Here is a 16,369-nt window from a genome sequence, read left to right on the forward strand (position 1 = left end):
ATAGCTGTAATAGCTGATCCGGGACGGCTCTTACTAGGAGTAGCCAAAGTGCTAGGTGGGTGACTACTCCCCACGTTCCAGGTCGGGTTTTGAGAGGCCTGTAAAAACCAGCCAGCAGTGTCAGGTGGTGGTGATGATCTCTCTCTGACATTGGAATCTGAGCCTTGTGCCAGGCTGGAGGCCTGAATCCGGGAGGACTGCTCTGTCCTGTGCTATGCCGACCGGGTGTGGATTAACATCCAGGATAAAAGGGTGACTGTTTTTTGCTGTATGAACTGTCTAGGTGTGAACGAACACCAAAACTGCAAATGGACTGTCGTACTGTTTTGTTGCCATAAGTGTGAATAAAACACTGACGTTTTTGAGTTACAAACTGCCTCTATATAGTGTGTCCGCTTGTACTGTCTACCAGAGCGAATCCCCACAATACATACCTAATTTTGCACCTATAAAATCAACTAAATCAGAAAAAAAAATCCACAAAATCTGAGAATTACATTACAATTACTTTTATGTGTCACCCATATTGGTATTACATATCATAGATCCTAGTAGGATTCAATATAAAGTCTATGGGACAAATGTTAAAGGGGTTATAAACTTTTTTTTTTTTTTTTTTTTTTTTAACGGTACCCCCTTGTGATTCAGTGATAATATTGAAAACATTTGTACCGGGTCAGCGCTGCGCTGCCTGGTGTAATTAAATTGCGGGCACTTCCTGCATCACATGCTGTACATTCAGAATGCGATCCTAGATCCTAGCCCAATTATGGTTACTTTCAAATCTGTGGCACGGATTTTTGCAGGCGGTTCCCTGCCGTAATTCTCTGGATTTGGTGCTACTGGACGCAACCGGAATGCTTGCAGACTCCATTAACTATAATAGGGTCCGGCAGAGACACAGCTGCAATCCGGCAAATATGCAGAGAATCGGGCAGATCTCAGTTCTCTGCTGGAACTGGCGGCTGGATTGCAGTGCTGCAGATGTTAAAGTAACTTACAACTCGCAATGTACGTGGGTTGTGCCTGTGCAGTCAGGCAGTATTGGGCACTATGAGCAGTCAGTGCCCAGGGCATGCGCAGGAACAACCCATGTAAATCGTTGTCTGTAACCAGGCTAGTAGGATCACGTGCAAAATGTACAGGAAGTGCCTGCAACCTGATTATGCCTGGGAGCGCAGCACTGGCCCCCAGGAATTTTTCAACATTATCACTGAAATACCATAAAAAAAAAAAAAAAAGTGTTTAAATATTTTAATAGTTCTAGTTAATTTTTTTTATGTGGCAATACCTATTTTTTTATTGTTTATATGTTTTTATATGTAAAATTGGGAAAGGGGGTAATTTAATATATATATTTTTTTTAAAAAACTTTTATAGAAACATGGAATGTGTCGGCAGATAAGAATCATTTGGCCCATCTAGTCTGCCCAATATACTGAATACTATGGAAAGCCCCTGGCCCTATCTTATATGAAGGATGGCCTTATGCCTATCCCATGCATGCTTAAACTCCTATACATGTTAAGGTCCTTTAAGTTTTATCCTGCAATCCATGTACTAGTTTAGTAGCTCTTCTCTGAACTCTCTATAATAACAACTTTTAACCCCCATAGGGGCTAGAACCTGGGATCTTTTGAACCCTTGTCCCAATATACAGCCAGCACCCGCCGGGTATGGAGCAGGCTTACTGCAGCAGCCGCCTCCATATTCCATTACTTCAGCTACTGCGTCGTACCCGTCACAGTGGCTGAATGGGTTAACATAGAGCAAGCGCTATGATACCGGTATACGTTACAACAGTACTGGTACTAAGTAAAAATCCTGATAGTAAAGATTACAGCTTTAGCTTTATCTCGTATCATTCCTGAAAATGTATTTTCATTACAGCAAAAGGGGAGAAAATAAATAAATAAGTGACTTCAAATACAAAAATAAATTAGCAGGACTGATACATGCACAAGACAACATGGTATTTACTACATGATCATTTTAGGAACAAACATGTAGACAAAAATGAAAACCAAAGCACATTTCAGGGCAAAAGGTTAATGGAGCACTAAATCTATAGACAGATCTTGCTTAAAGGGTTTTTGCAGGAGTTTGATATTGATGGCCTGTCCTCAGGATAGAACATTAATATCTGATTGGTGGGGATCGGGCACCTGGTATCCCCATGATCAACTGTTTGAAGAAGCAGTGGTGGCCTGGTGAGTGCTGCAGCACAGCTTAGGCTACTTTCACACTAGCGTTCTGCTGTCCGCTCGTGAGCTCCGTTTGAAGGGGCTCACGAGCGGACCCGAACGCTTCCGTCCAGCCCTGATGCAGTCTGAATGGATGCGGATCCGCTCAGACTGCATCAGTCTGGCGGCGTTCAGCCTCCGCTCCGCTCAGCAGGCGGACACCTGAACGCTGCTTGCAGCGTTCGGGTGTCCGCCTGGCCGTGCGGATCCGTCCAGACTTACAATGTAAGTCAATGGGGACGGATCCGTTTGAAGATGCCACAATATGGCTCAATCTTCAAGCGGATCCGCCCCCCATTGACTTTCAATGTAAAAGTCTGGACGGATCCGTCCCAGGCTAATTTCACACTTAGCTTTTTTTTTGCCAATATAATGCAGACGGATCCGTTCTGAACGGAGCCTCCGTCTGCATTAATATGATCGGATCCGTTCAGAACGGATCCGATCGAACGCTAGTGTGAAAGTAGCCTTACTAAGCAGAGCGCCGTACATTGTATAGTGGCTGTACTTGGTACTGCAGCTTAGGCCATTAATTTGAATGGTTCGGGCTGCAAACAGGCCATGTGACTGATGAACGTGATGACCTAAGGAGGGCGTGTCCCTCACAGGAGCACTGCGGTTTCTTCAAACAGCTTATTGCCAGTGATGCTGGGTGTCAGACCCCCACTGATCAGATAGCTATGACCTATCCTGAGGATAGGCCACCAATACTGAACTCCTAGACAACCTCTGACTGCTGCTTCCAATAAACCTCCTCACTGGCAGACTGCTGAGGACAGCACATCATTGCTGCAGTCTGTATATAAGCAGCGGCAGGAGGACTGGACACGCAGTGCAGAGAATGGAACCGGAGGAAGAGGTAAGTATAGCAATATAGCTGATCGGTGTAGCTAAGGCTACTTTCACACTCGCGTTTGGTGCGGATCCGTCATGGATCTGCACAGACTGATCCGTTCAGATAATACCACCGTCTGCATCCGTTCAGAACGGATCCGTTTGTATTATCTTTAACATAGCCAAGACGGATCCGTCTTGAACACCATTGAAAGTCAATGGAGGACGGATCCCTTTTCTATTGTGCCAGATTGTGTCATAGAAAACGGATGCATTCTGAGCGGATCCTTTTCCATTGTGACACCCCATGACGGATCTCACAAAAGGAAAACCAAAACGCCAGTGTGAAAGTAGCCTTAAACGAATGGCTGATCAGCGGGGATGCAGTGTGCTGGACTCCCGCCGATCGGCTAGTGATGCTATCCTTAGGATGCAGTACAAACAAAAAGGTACTGGGGACTAAAATATGCATTGTCTAAGGTAAGCGCAGAAATAAAATAAATTACACCCTTTTAAGGTGTCATCCAGAGAGATCATATGGACGGAGAAGAGGCATTAAGGTTCTGCTTCTTTTAACGAGTCCGCTTCACTCTATTTATCCAAGTAGCTAAGGGTGACGATGTGACGTTACATCCTTTGTGCAGGATCCCAGCATCGGCCTCTATGTGTATTCTGACTACAGAACATCCTGCAGTTACTTCAACTTCAGAAAACGTTGTCTCATGACCTCAGAAACACTTACCTGCAAGTCACAGGCGGCCATGCCACAAGATCTGACCGACCTGGGCAAATATTCAAGTTGTGCTCCACCATCATATCAGTGTACAAGGAAGAAATACAGTTCATATACAGTTAGGCCACCTGCCACGCCTCCTTGGCGAAAAAAGCTAGTAAATGTAATACAAAGCAAAAAACTGGCGCATTTTCAATAGTACAATGTGTACATGGGATTTGTCTAATCTCATACACTTTGCCAATACTGAGGTTTATCTGCACGAGAATCCACATCTGCATGTCCAAGTGCCATTACCTACACCCGCTATCTATGTCATAGACACGTTTTAGTTTTTTTTTATCCAAACATTTACTGTGCAAATGTGAGAAAACGCATACGTTTGAATCAATTTGTCATTCATTTTCTATTAGAAGAACATTTATATATTAAAGCCGCCCTCACATTTACTGGGGAACAAACAGAAGTCTTACCTGGTGCCCGCCTTTTCATCTTTAGATCAATCGATTCTCGGGCTCCTCTTTGGTCATCCATGATGGTCAAGACCACCTCTCAGACTACTTGATACACACTGGACATGCGTAGTCCAAGACACTTCCTGCCTTTCCAGCCCTGCACTTGGTTTGGCCAGCACTGATCACATGAGCACTGCTGACCAATTAGAGGGCAGTGGGGAGTCTTGGACTACCAAAATCACAGTACGCATCAGTTAGTCTGGGAAGCAGAGCGGCCATCTTGGATGGCAGAAAAGGAGCATGGGAATTTACAAATCTGCAGTTAAAAAGATGAAAATGAAGGCAGCAGGTAAGTGTTCTGTTCCTTCCACAGTTCCTGGAGAGTCGCTTTAAATAGAACGCTATTTAATGTATTTTTGTTATAATTATTGGAGGTGGTTATCTGTCTTAGACATTTATTTAGGACACTCTACCTTTTGGATCCACACCTATCTCCAGGGCAAAGGTCCCGTTGCCCCTGTTCCATGGCCACTGTGAATGGAGAGGTGGCCACACTTGTGGCTTCCTCCATTATCTTCTACAGGAGTTCTGAAAACAGCAGAGAAAGTCGTGGGAACCGAATCTATCAGACATTTAAGGCTTATACCGTGAATATGCCATAAATGTCAAAATTTCCGAAACTCTTTTTTTTTTATTTTTTATTTCCATTAGAGGGTTCATTTTTAACTTTAATGTAGTGAAATATAACAACCCATCTCCCTGTATAAGGCTTCACCGTGATGCAGATCCTACGATGGAGTCAGTGGGGTCCGCTGAGTGTCGTTAAAGTCCATCATGTGACGGACCGGTCTTTGACTTACATTTGGTTTTTCTATTTTTGCTCAGAAGTGAACAAAGCTTTAGAAGATCACAGTGATGCTCAAAGATGCTTCACTCACAGAATGAAATAGTGGCGATCATCAATTTGCATTATGAAGGCGGTAATGTCGGGATACGACTGTCAATTGTAGCCTCCTTCCTGTTGGTGATCATGCGGTGCCCACATGATCGCCAGTACTTGCATGTATGTGGAAATGCAGAAACGGCTGCACCTCACACTTTGTATGTCCCGCTGTGTGAATGGGTTCTAACCATTTACCTTCTTATCTCTTGCAATGCCATAGCTTCCATTTCTGATGGATAATTCAAACAGACTCTCTTGCTGGGAATAATCTGCACTTATGAGGATGTCGAGATGCTAAGATAAACAGGAACGCGAACCCTTCTAATGAACAGTACTCATTTTAACGAGATAATGGCGACAGAGATAGATGTGCATCCATTCAGGATGTGTCATTAGTCCATTTCATGAACATTCATGGGCGGCTATTAGACTGATGTAATACACAAATGTAGGCTGGTCCGTTCTATTTGTCCTCGATTGTGTCCTCGTTCAGTATAATAATACAGTTTATTTTTTAATTATTATGTCTTCATATATTTAAAGTGAGCCTTTGACTTGAGGATACTTGGACTAGTCTATTATTGCAGCAGCCTTCAGTAAGCTGGATCCAAAGGTGTACATGCCAATGATGCCATAGAGGCAGACCATGAGGATGCTACGGGGCCCCTGGTGAGCGGGGGCTTATTTCTGGTTCCTGGGTGACAAGAACCTCAAGTGAACTGTTGGCAAGCATGGAGATGGGGATTGGATCAAGAGTCATGGGAAAGGGTGTACAGAGGGAAGCAAACACTAGACCCTTCTGTCCTGTAGGCAAAAGCTGGCAATACGTTTTTTTTTTTTGCAATGAAGCCTCCTTTCTTCTATGACTGTCATTGGCTGAACAAATATGATGTTAAAGGGGTTCTCTGGGCTTCAGAAATTGATGGCCTACCCTTAGGATAGGTCATCAATATTAGATCGATGAAGGTCCTGCACCCCCATGATCAGCTAGCACTGTACGGACAGAAGCAGAAAGCTTTGTAGAATGGGTAGCTTCATGCGCTAGCGTACTGAAGCGCAGCTCCCATTCACTTGAAAGGGAGAGCAGCTGAGTTACCCGGCATCGTCACTATATAGTGTACGGAGCTGTCTGCCTCCACCTTCATACACCGTAAACTTTCCAGCGATGTGACAGCCTGAAACAGCTGATTAGTAGAGGTGCCGGGTGTCAGACCTCCACCGATCTGATATTGATGACCTATCCTGAGGATAGCCCATAAGTATCTGTCGCACGGAGAACCCTGCAAGGCTGTAATGACCCATGCACGTGATCGGTCTGTGTTTCAGCCACATCTACTGCGACTGTATCATAGAGTTTTACAATATAGTCAGTTCGTATGTGATCGGCAGATATTGCAGTGTATTCACACGGATTATATAGTAAACTGCAATAGCCCTGCAAAGACTGACTGTATCATAAATTACTATGATGCAGTCAGTTCGGCTCAGTGGGCCGAGGTCGGCCCGGGAGATACGGCAAACGCCATGTTTCCCGGGCCGATCACTGTACATGAGCCCTAAGAGTTTTATTAAGCTACTGACTCTGGTCGGCAGTTCATTTACAGAATACAGGCTTCCAGAAATTACGTACGTACTGTATTCTGCTGATGTGAAGACTTCCAAGCTCCCTCTAACCCTAAAGGGTTATTATGAAATCATTCTGATTGTTATCAATTCAAATATTATAATAAATGATACCATTTTCAATTGTAAATTTCACAAAAGCCTGAAATATAGAAGCTCATTTATAATGTGATCATATAGATTTCAGTGCATTTCTTCAGTCTCAGGCTCACCTCTTCCTCCACGCCAGCCGCAGGTCTTGACGCTCTACTAGTAACGGCAGGATACGATGCAGTATTTTGTACTTGTCCTCCCAGCTCCTGTAGTCTCTTTCAAGCTCTTCTAGCAGTAGGCTGGTCTGGGAAGCAATTAAATAAAGGGGGAACGAGGGGGAAACACGTAAAATTAATAAAAAGCTCATAGGCAAATGAGGACAGTAAATCAATATATTTTCATTATTACTATTGCATGTTTGCCAGTTAATCAATATGGGGAATGATGACCGAAAATGGCCACCATATATTTGGACTTCAGTCAATATATGCATCACATAAAATAAGCCATAAAATAGTATGGCTTAACTCATTTGTAACCCAAGTTACTTGAGAAGAATACCCTTTTTTTTTTATAAAATATAATCTTGGATATCATAAGATGAAAACATAATAGTAATAACATAAGAATCTTATACATAAAAAAGCTAATGATTTGAATATTTAATACTGCATCTCATTTCTCAAAAGCCCATACTATAATTTTTTTTGTAATAATTATAAGGAGGGCCAGTGAGTAATATAATATTGGTTTCCAATTATCTGCATTAGGCTGCACGTACACAATGCGGCCTCAGGAGCGGTATCCGCATGCTCAACAGCCTGTACAAGCGCGGCCTGGCAAGTACAGGTGGAGATCCCGCTGCCGGGGCCACATCATCTACTGGCAGCCTTAAAGGGATTGTTTCAGGTATTCAATTTCAGTAATAAGATGTAAACCTGTAGAAGAGATATAATGTGGTTGTACTTTTTAGATTTTGTAGCTACAGTAAATATTTTTAAAATTTAGAAAATTCCCTCTAGCAACAATAATGGAGACACATGCACCTTTCTTGTAGTATCTGTAGGGTGTGCTTTATGGCAGCTGCGATTAACGGGACTTAATTGAAAAACATGATAGACTATTAGGGATCATTAACAAGTCGCGGATCCGCAAAACAGGGATCCCAGCTGAGTGAATGCCACCATTTATTTTTGAAATTCTGCAGAAATGTCCCATCCTTGTCCGCAAAACAGATAAGTATAGGACATGTGCTATCTTTTTTGTGGGGCTGTGGAATGAATGCGCGGATACGGACAGAGCATGGTGTGGTATCCGCATCTTTTGCGTCACTTGTTTGATCGCTGTGTCATCCTCAATATTAAACTGCACGCCATCTATAGTGTGGTGGGGGGCGGCGTAATTACAGCTGTTCATCCCATTCAAGTGAATAGAAGATGCGGCGTGTAGTTAGATGAGGATACAGCACTGGATGAGCTTTGCCGAAGACATACACAGCTCCATCCACTCCCACGTGAATTGGAGCAGCTCTACAGTCACCATCTCTGTCCACTACACAATGGGCGGAGATGTGTAGATTCGGCACGGACTTCTAGCGCCGGAGCTGCAATGAAACAACTGATCCTGATCGGCAGGGATCTTGGATCCGTGCCAATCTGACACTGAAGGCCCATCAAAATCAAAATCAATGGCAACATAGAAAACCACACCCATTTTCATTTTCCAAAAGTGGAGTGAATGGTGTAAAAAATTCAAAATTTTGCAAAAAGTGACCCCAATGAGTCGCAAATCCTTAGTTTGCGACTTTCTGAAACCAGAAGTCTAGGGTGCAAGGCGTGATGAATTCCCCCAATAGGGTAAAAATTGGTGAATTGTCTCTATAGGCACCAACCCTTTAAAAAAAAAAAAAAAAAAAAAAGGCCTGCCACCATGAAATACAGTGCAATCTGCATGCAAGATGATATACAGCAGGACAAACTGAGCAGATTGATACATATTTTTGTGGGGAGAGACTCAGTAAAATGTATAATTTATATCTCAGCCTTTTCTAAACTTAAGACCACCCCGTGTACAGTTATCTCTGTATGCACAATTACACGGGGAATACTATAAGTTAGTGGTAATACAGTCCTGTGCAAAACTGACAGGTGTCTTTGTATACATACTTACACTAGGAACGATTACTGATAAAACCTCCCCCATGTACAGCTGAAGTCAGAAAAAGCGGAGATTTAAATGTGTAAATTACACATTTTACTGAATCCTTTCCCCCAAAAAACTACATATCAATCTGCTCAGCTCCTCCTGCTCTATAAAATACTGCCTACAGATTACACTGCATTGTGTGGTGACAGGTTTTCTTTATAACAAGACACTCAATAAAGTTACCGGCGAACTGGGTCAGTGTAAAGGGTTTAACATTCTTTCTGAGTCAAAGAAAAAACAGTTCAGACATTTTCAAGAATATATTGTTTTCTATGAGAAAATGAGTAACATCAGCCCTTTCGAGTTTCCTTATAAACAGAAGTCTGAATACAGGTAGAAGATGCATGCGCTTGAATTAAATCCCAGAAACAACTAAAAGAATATTGAGCTATTACTGCCAGAAAAACGACATAATCTGTCAGTAAAAGAGCTAGCTGTGTACGCGCAATCAATAACGGCTACAGATTTTGTCAGCGGCACACAAAAATAATATACTATATGAAGTTTTAATATATTGGGTAATATAAAGTCATTTTATGATTAGTGATACTGGTTAAATCGGCCAATATTTCATCTTTAAGAGGCATCCTTTGGATGATCTCAGTGTTCCTCTGCGGTCGACTGTGAGATAATGCGCCAGACATATGTCAAAATGGATGAAATGAGTTACAGAAGAAAACGCAGGAACATACGTCTCAGCTGCTGTTAGGCACAATACGTGACAACAATTACCCGGTGGCATTTACTTCCTGTGATCTTTATACAATCCCTCTACCCTTGGTCATCACTCTTTCCTTGGTCATTGTACATCATCGGGGTAGTTTCTAAGGAAATGTAGTTTTCCCCTATACTTGCCCCGAGGAACCCTCTAGAACAGCTGATCAATAGCTAAAGTAGCACTAAATCAGAACTGAGTAACTCACAATTTAATTTTGCTTTACTATGGCAGTAAATGATAGAAAATGTACGGGTTGAGCAATGTCAATCCATTCTACAAGGCAGTGAGCTGAAGACTTAAAGGGGTTTTCCAAAATGTAAATACTGATGACCTGTCCTCTGGATAGGTCATCAGTATCTGATCGGGGGGGTCCGACACCCGGGACCCCCGCTGATCAGCTGTTTAAGGCAGAGGCGCTCACAGTAGCGCCCCCTCCTTCTCACCGCTTTTCCTTGGCCGAGTGACGACAGATTCATTGGTCACATGGTCTAGGACATACCAAGCACAGCTGCTATACAATGCACCGCGCTGTGCTTGGTGAGCATGGTGAAGGCAGTGGCGCTCACCAGCTTCTCAAACAGCTGAATGGCAGGGGTCCCAGGTGTCGGACCCCCACGATCAAATACTAATGACCTATGTAGAGTACAGGTCATCAGTAGTTAAGTCTCGGAAAACCCTTTTAAAGGGGTTGTGCAGCAAGTACGAATTGATTACTTATCCTCAGGATAGGCCATCAATGTCTGATTGGTGGTGGTCCGACTCCTGGCACCACCTCTGTTCAGCTGTTTGAAGAGGAGGAGGCGTGCGCCTCCTCTTCAAACAGCTGATCGGCGGGGATACCGGGATTCGGACCCTCACAATCAAATATTGATGACCTTTCCTATCCTGAGGAAGGGATATCAATATGTACTGGCTGCACAACCCCTCCAGGATACTTCCAGTTTGGCCTTTGAAGATGCAATGAATGATTTGTACTTGCCTTCTCCTATCCCGATGTTGTCAGGCTGGGGTGCCTGGGGCCAAACAGTAACATACATTCTGGGGATCTACTGTACAGCTACCTACAAATATTAACTGACCCCCATTAGCAGATCCCTAAAACTGTGGCAAACACATTTTCTTCAGCAGCAGCCCGTTGCGTAGCCTGTTCCTCAGACTATTCTGTCCTGGAGACCCTTTTAGTATTCTGCTAGGACTGTCTTAGCTATGTGGGCTAGGAAAATATGCCCAGACAGTGGCAGATATCAAAACCTTGCAAGACGATTAATAATGGGGGGCCCTACATGGATGTTGTGAAGGTGGGTGCCTGGGAAACTAGCTGGCCTGTGTCTACACCTAGAAGTTATCTCATCCACCCGATACATCTATAATAATAAACTGGGTAGTCCGTTACATAATATTAACCCAGCTTTTATAAGGACCCATTGGCTGGTTGAGATGCTGTCCACTGCCTATCTGTATGTAGTACAGTCAGTCTATGTGCCAGGTGCCACTCGTGCAGGTGGTGGGGGACTGAGGGCCCACCGGTGGATTCACCTGTTCTCCAGTTGGCCTATCTAGCCTGTACCCTCCCCATCATAACTTTTCATTTTTACTCAGACACAGTTGTATGAGGCCCCTTTTTAGTGGAGAGGTTGTACTGTGTTTGGGGTCTAGGTTAGGGTACATTTATTTTTTTATAAATTTATACTAAGCTGAAAATAGAAAGGGGGATACCCCTTTATATGCTGCTGATGACTATCGGACAAGTATTTTTCAGATGACTTAAAACTTCTGGTGTTCAAGAACAGGTAGACAGACAAAGTAAAAAATGGAAAAACCTACAAAGTAAATGGGTCCATACAAAGGTAGCTGGTGCACAAACAGAATGTGGCGGCAGTTAAAGGAGAGCACACATTACTTCAGGAACCTATTATAGGAAATGTTATGAGCCCTGATGACAGGTACTAGTTCTCTGACCGATGCTTCCCCTAAGGGTTGACTGAAGCCTTCACCTACTATCTTGAGCTAATGGAGGTATTTTACAGTCAGGGGCTAGAGGTCAACAGAGTGGATAACAAACACTTCTCTAAGTTGTGCTCTCCATAGCCTTATCAGGCCTCAGCGTTATAAGGGCATGTGTGCTATTTCCAATGTTTGTACAATGCCAACACTTTCTTTCGATTGTTTCCTGAATGAGATGGACTTGCCCTGGTGACCTGATGTTTAAAGACAAGGTTAACAGGGCAGAATCAAAGGTCAACAGGATGCGTACCAAAGGATTGTATTTTCTTGATAAAAAGGACATTAGTTGTGTAGCCTTAATATATATATATATGTATTTTTTTTCAATTATTATTTCAAAATGTCATATATAATAACTCACAAATAAAAGATTTTAACTTTTGAACCGACCCACCCAATGACTTGAGAAAGGAGCAAAGGAAAAAGCCGTAACTCAATCTTTTAAACTAAAAGATCAAATTAAGTCTTTCTATTGGGTCCAAATTTGGGGGAATTTTGTATATTGATTTCTATTTTTGTAGCATAATTTTTGAAACAATATAGAATTGGAATCTTTACTCCTCTAGCAATGATTTTTCACTGTCCAAAGAGCATGGTCTGAGTGTGAGTTTGTCCTTATACTGCTTCTGGGAACTATGGGACCATTAAAGGAATATTTCAGAAGCAAATGATACTCTGTTCTGTCCAGTGAAGGATATAGGAGTGCAGTGCATGACTCCGAGTCACAGACTATCTCTTCAGGTTCTGCACTAGGATAACACTATAGGCCAGATTCATCATTACACTTACATCTTACATCACTATTACATATGTCCAAAGTCACTTTTGGCTAAGTCAGATTTATTAATGATCTTTTAATACTGTGATAAATGTGGTTTGACGGTAGCAGTTTATCCTTCAGTAAGTGGCTTTACAAAAGTCGCACGTCTTTACGAAAAAGTCACATAAGATAAGCATGTTCCTCACTGGAGTGAACTTGAGCAATTTTTTGAGACTTTTCTAAATTGTCGCAATAGTAATTCTGTCTAGAGATTTATTTACATAAGAAAACACGCCCACTTTCAGAAAACTGGCGATTTTCTTTCTTGCTTTTTTTCATTGTTTACCATAGAGTAAAAATAACAGGTTAGGCTACTTTCACACTGGTGTTTTGGCTTTCCGTTTGTGAGATCCGTTCAGGGCTCTCACAAGCGGTCCAAAACGGATCAGTTTTGCCCTAATGCATTCTGAATGGAAAAGGATCCGCTCAGAATGCATCAGTTTGCCTCCGTTCCGTCTCCATTCCGCTTTGGAGGCGGACACCAAAAAGCTTTGGTGTCAGTCTGACGAAACCGAGCCAAACACAATCTCAAAAACGGGTCCGTCCTCCATTGACTTTCAAGACGGATCTGCACCAAACGCAAGGGTTAAAGTAGCCTTAACTTTATTCTAGGGGTCAGTAACAAATATGGTAATACTAAATAAGTATAGGGTTTTACGCTTTGTTACTTTTGCACAATACAAACAGGTTTTAAGTCATAACGTTTTTATTTATTTATACAAAGCCAAATGTGGGCTTGTTTTTTGTAGAACAGGTTGGAGTGGTTAGTGGTATTATTTTGGGGTAAATATACAGTAATTTATTTATTACCATAAAAAAATATTTTCATGAGGCATGGAAAAAAATAAAATAAAAATTCTGCTGAGTATTGTGTAAAAACTTTGGAGGTCATTCTGGCGCAGACTGCAGTGCAAGTAATCGCAACGATTACTTGCGCCGCAATCTGTGACTTTTCCCCTGCTCATGCCAGGTCTAAAAAAGTGGGCGTGGCATGGTCCGGCAGGCCCGTCTCATTCATCATTTTCTATGCCTGGTTTAGGAGTAGAAAATGGTCTGAATGTAAGACAGCTAGGAAGCCGGCTTCCATTCAGACTGGTGCTGGATGAGCGGAAGTTATGTAGAGGCTGTCGCTTCTTCATAACATCGGAGGATCCACAGCCAGATATAGGGGGTTATTAAGACCGGAGTCTAAAACACCGGTCTTAATTAATGACCCCCTTTATTCCTACAGATCATTGTGATTGTGGTGGCATTAAAATGTTTTTGTTTTAAGGTAAACTATATTAAAATACATTGAAATGATTGATTTTACTTTGAAAACAAAAACGTTTATAGCGCTTTTTTTGTCGTCATGTGGAATTTGAAGCAGCAGTTCTTGAACTGCTTCTACAAACATTTTATTTGAAATGCACAGAACTTCAGAGCAGTATTGCCTGTACTGAAAGGCGGCCTCGTGGCATGGCTTAATAGGCAGATGTTAATGGCAGATCTTAGGGCTTTTAGTAGACCTGCTGCTGCCATAGTAAAGCTTGTAGGCAGACTGGGAGACCACCCACCCTCTATCAAATATCTCAGATGCCGCAGTTGCAGGGTTAAAATGATTGGATATCAAAGTTATTGGGCTTCGAACAGGGCCTGACGTAGTTCCTTACAGCCTCGGCACTGGGCTTGCAATCTTAATCTGAAACACTGTTGTAAAAAGGTGGTGCATCCAAACTAGTCCCTTAAAGTTACTCTCCGGTCACAATAATATAACAATAACTGGCGCGGTGCTCGGGCTCAGACATGTCCTCCAAGTAGGATATGTTGGCTAATCTCTCAATTTTACACCAGTACGAGGGTTAGTAAGACTGCAGAGTGCACCTGCCTTTGTTTTTATTATATTATTTTTACTGTTCATCACATCCACACATTTGCTATCCTGTGTAGGATGTCCATTGTGGTACTTGTGGTCAGCTGCGGGCATCCTCCATTGTATGCATTTTTGATGGGGATTGCCATTAGCAGCAGACCACAAGTGCAGGATCTGCCCCCCTGGTATAGATGCGCTACTGCATATGGGGTTGAGCACTTCCTGCTTTTTAATACCACATCAATCTGTAGTTTGACTCTCCGGTCAAGAAAAATAAATCATCTTAACTGGGGAACAAATAGAACACTTACATGGTGATCTCATTTTTATCTTTTTAGCTGCAGGTCCGTGAATTCCCAGGCTCTTCTTCTGCCATCCAAGATGGCCGCACCACTTCTTAGACTACATAATGCACACTATGCAATTGTGAGCCCAAGACACGTCCTGCTGCCTTTGAACACTGAATAGCGCTGACCAATCCAAGAGGAGGGCTGGACAAGTAGGAAGCGTCTTGGGCTACCGATGCCCAGTGTGCGTCAAGTAATCTGAGAAGTAGTGCAGCCATCTTGAATGGTAGAATAGGAGGCTGAGAATTGACAGCTAAAAGATGAAAGGAGATTACCATGTAAGTGCTCCCTAGTAAATGTTATTTTTTTATCTTGAACTGGGGGGGTCACTTAAAATGTCCGCTGTAAAAAACAAAACAAAAAAAACAACAACTATGCAGCAGTCATTAGTGAGTTAAAATAAAGACTGTTAAAACACAAAATATGATATAAAAACTGAAATAAAAAACCCTTATTAAAAAATAATAAATAAAAGACAGTCTGAAGTTCTACCATTACAGGACACACATCGCTTTTAATTACTTTTATAGCCCCACAGATCCGTGTAAACATCTACATATTATATAAAGGGATCGCGTGTCCACGTTACTTTCAAAGTACAAACGACCTAAAACTAATATTTTCAGAGTCCTGAAAAGTGGGCATTTTGTCTACTAAAATCCGGATTAGTGCCCCATTAATGTATTTACAGAGCATAAAACTATGCAAGCGTAAATCATGATAGATATTTCTCCACGCAAGCCTATAAATATTCTCCTATTTCCCATAGTAAGTATCCCATGAAATAATAGCATTGTAAAGGTGAGGCGGGGATGAGAAGTGCTGTTTATAGAAGCCAGCTGCTTAGACTTTGGCGCCCGGTGTTATTAAACTTGCTATTTTATGCTTACGCAGTCTCCCCTCCCTTCGGCTGCCCCCACTGGCACAGGTACAGCTGAAACCTTAAATCCAATGCAAGGATTCTGTAAGTGATTAATTGTTTGAGACACGGCTGACCATATGGAACAGAGAAGGCATCAAGTAATTCATACTTCTGTAAGCGCTGCTTGGCCCCTGTTGCTTTTAATGCACAGGAAGAGTGCTGGCGAAACCTAGACCGGGTGTCTTGCCCCTGACAGCCCATTAAGAAATCTCGAAGCACCTCTCTCAAGTTCTGCTCTTGCTTTCTCAATGGCAGCCCTAATAAAACAGAAGCAAATCTTTCCAGCAAGTCTTAAATCTTTCACGTACAGTACATTAGCAGCGGATTGCTAAAACAAGTGCCTTTTTTTTTTGGGCCCGATAGGAAATTGGGACTTCATTCCCCTTGACTATTTGCGAAAAACAAGTTGTATGAACCGTATCGTGAGCATAGGTGCCTTTTGTAAATGTATCAATGACATGTATCGAAACAAGCCTTATCTCCATGGCCTCCTTCTCTAGCCCCACCTCTGGTGAACCTACTGATCCTGCACCACAGTAAAGGCCATTATCGGGCACTGAAAAGTGCTACGAAAATTGTGTACTGAAAAAAAGTGAGCTCTGGGATGGAAAAGTGTCAGCTACGACTACTATCAGAT

The 16,369-nt window shown here is 42.5% G+C and overlaps 1 protein-coding gene across 3 annotated transcripts in view; it reads right to left on the bottom strand.

Moving 5' to 3' along the window:
• Nucleotides 1-16,369, bottom strand: part of FTO (FTO alpha-ketoglutarate dependent dioxygenase) — a 273,069-nt gene that overhangs the window by 169,326 nt on the left and 87,374 nt on the right. For all 3 annotated transcript variants that reach the window (XM_044270300.1, XM_044270299.1, XM_044270298.1), the window contains exon 8: nucleotides 7,044-7,168. In XM_044270300.1, coding sequence (XP_044126235.1) covers nucleotides 7,044-7,168 — 125 coding nt within the window. The remainder of the gene's footprint in view (nucleotides 1-7,043; nucleotides 7,169-16,369) is intronic.

This window comes from Bufo gargarizans, chromosome 10 (assembly GCF_014858855.1).
Source record: "Bufo gargarizans isolate SCDJY-AF-19 chromosome 10, ASM1485885v1, whole genome shotgun sequence".
Lineage (NCBI taxonomy): Eukaryota > Metazoa > Chordata > Amphibia > Anura > Bufonidae > Bufo > Bufo gargarizans.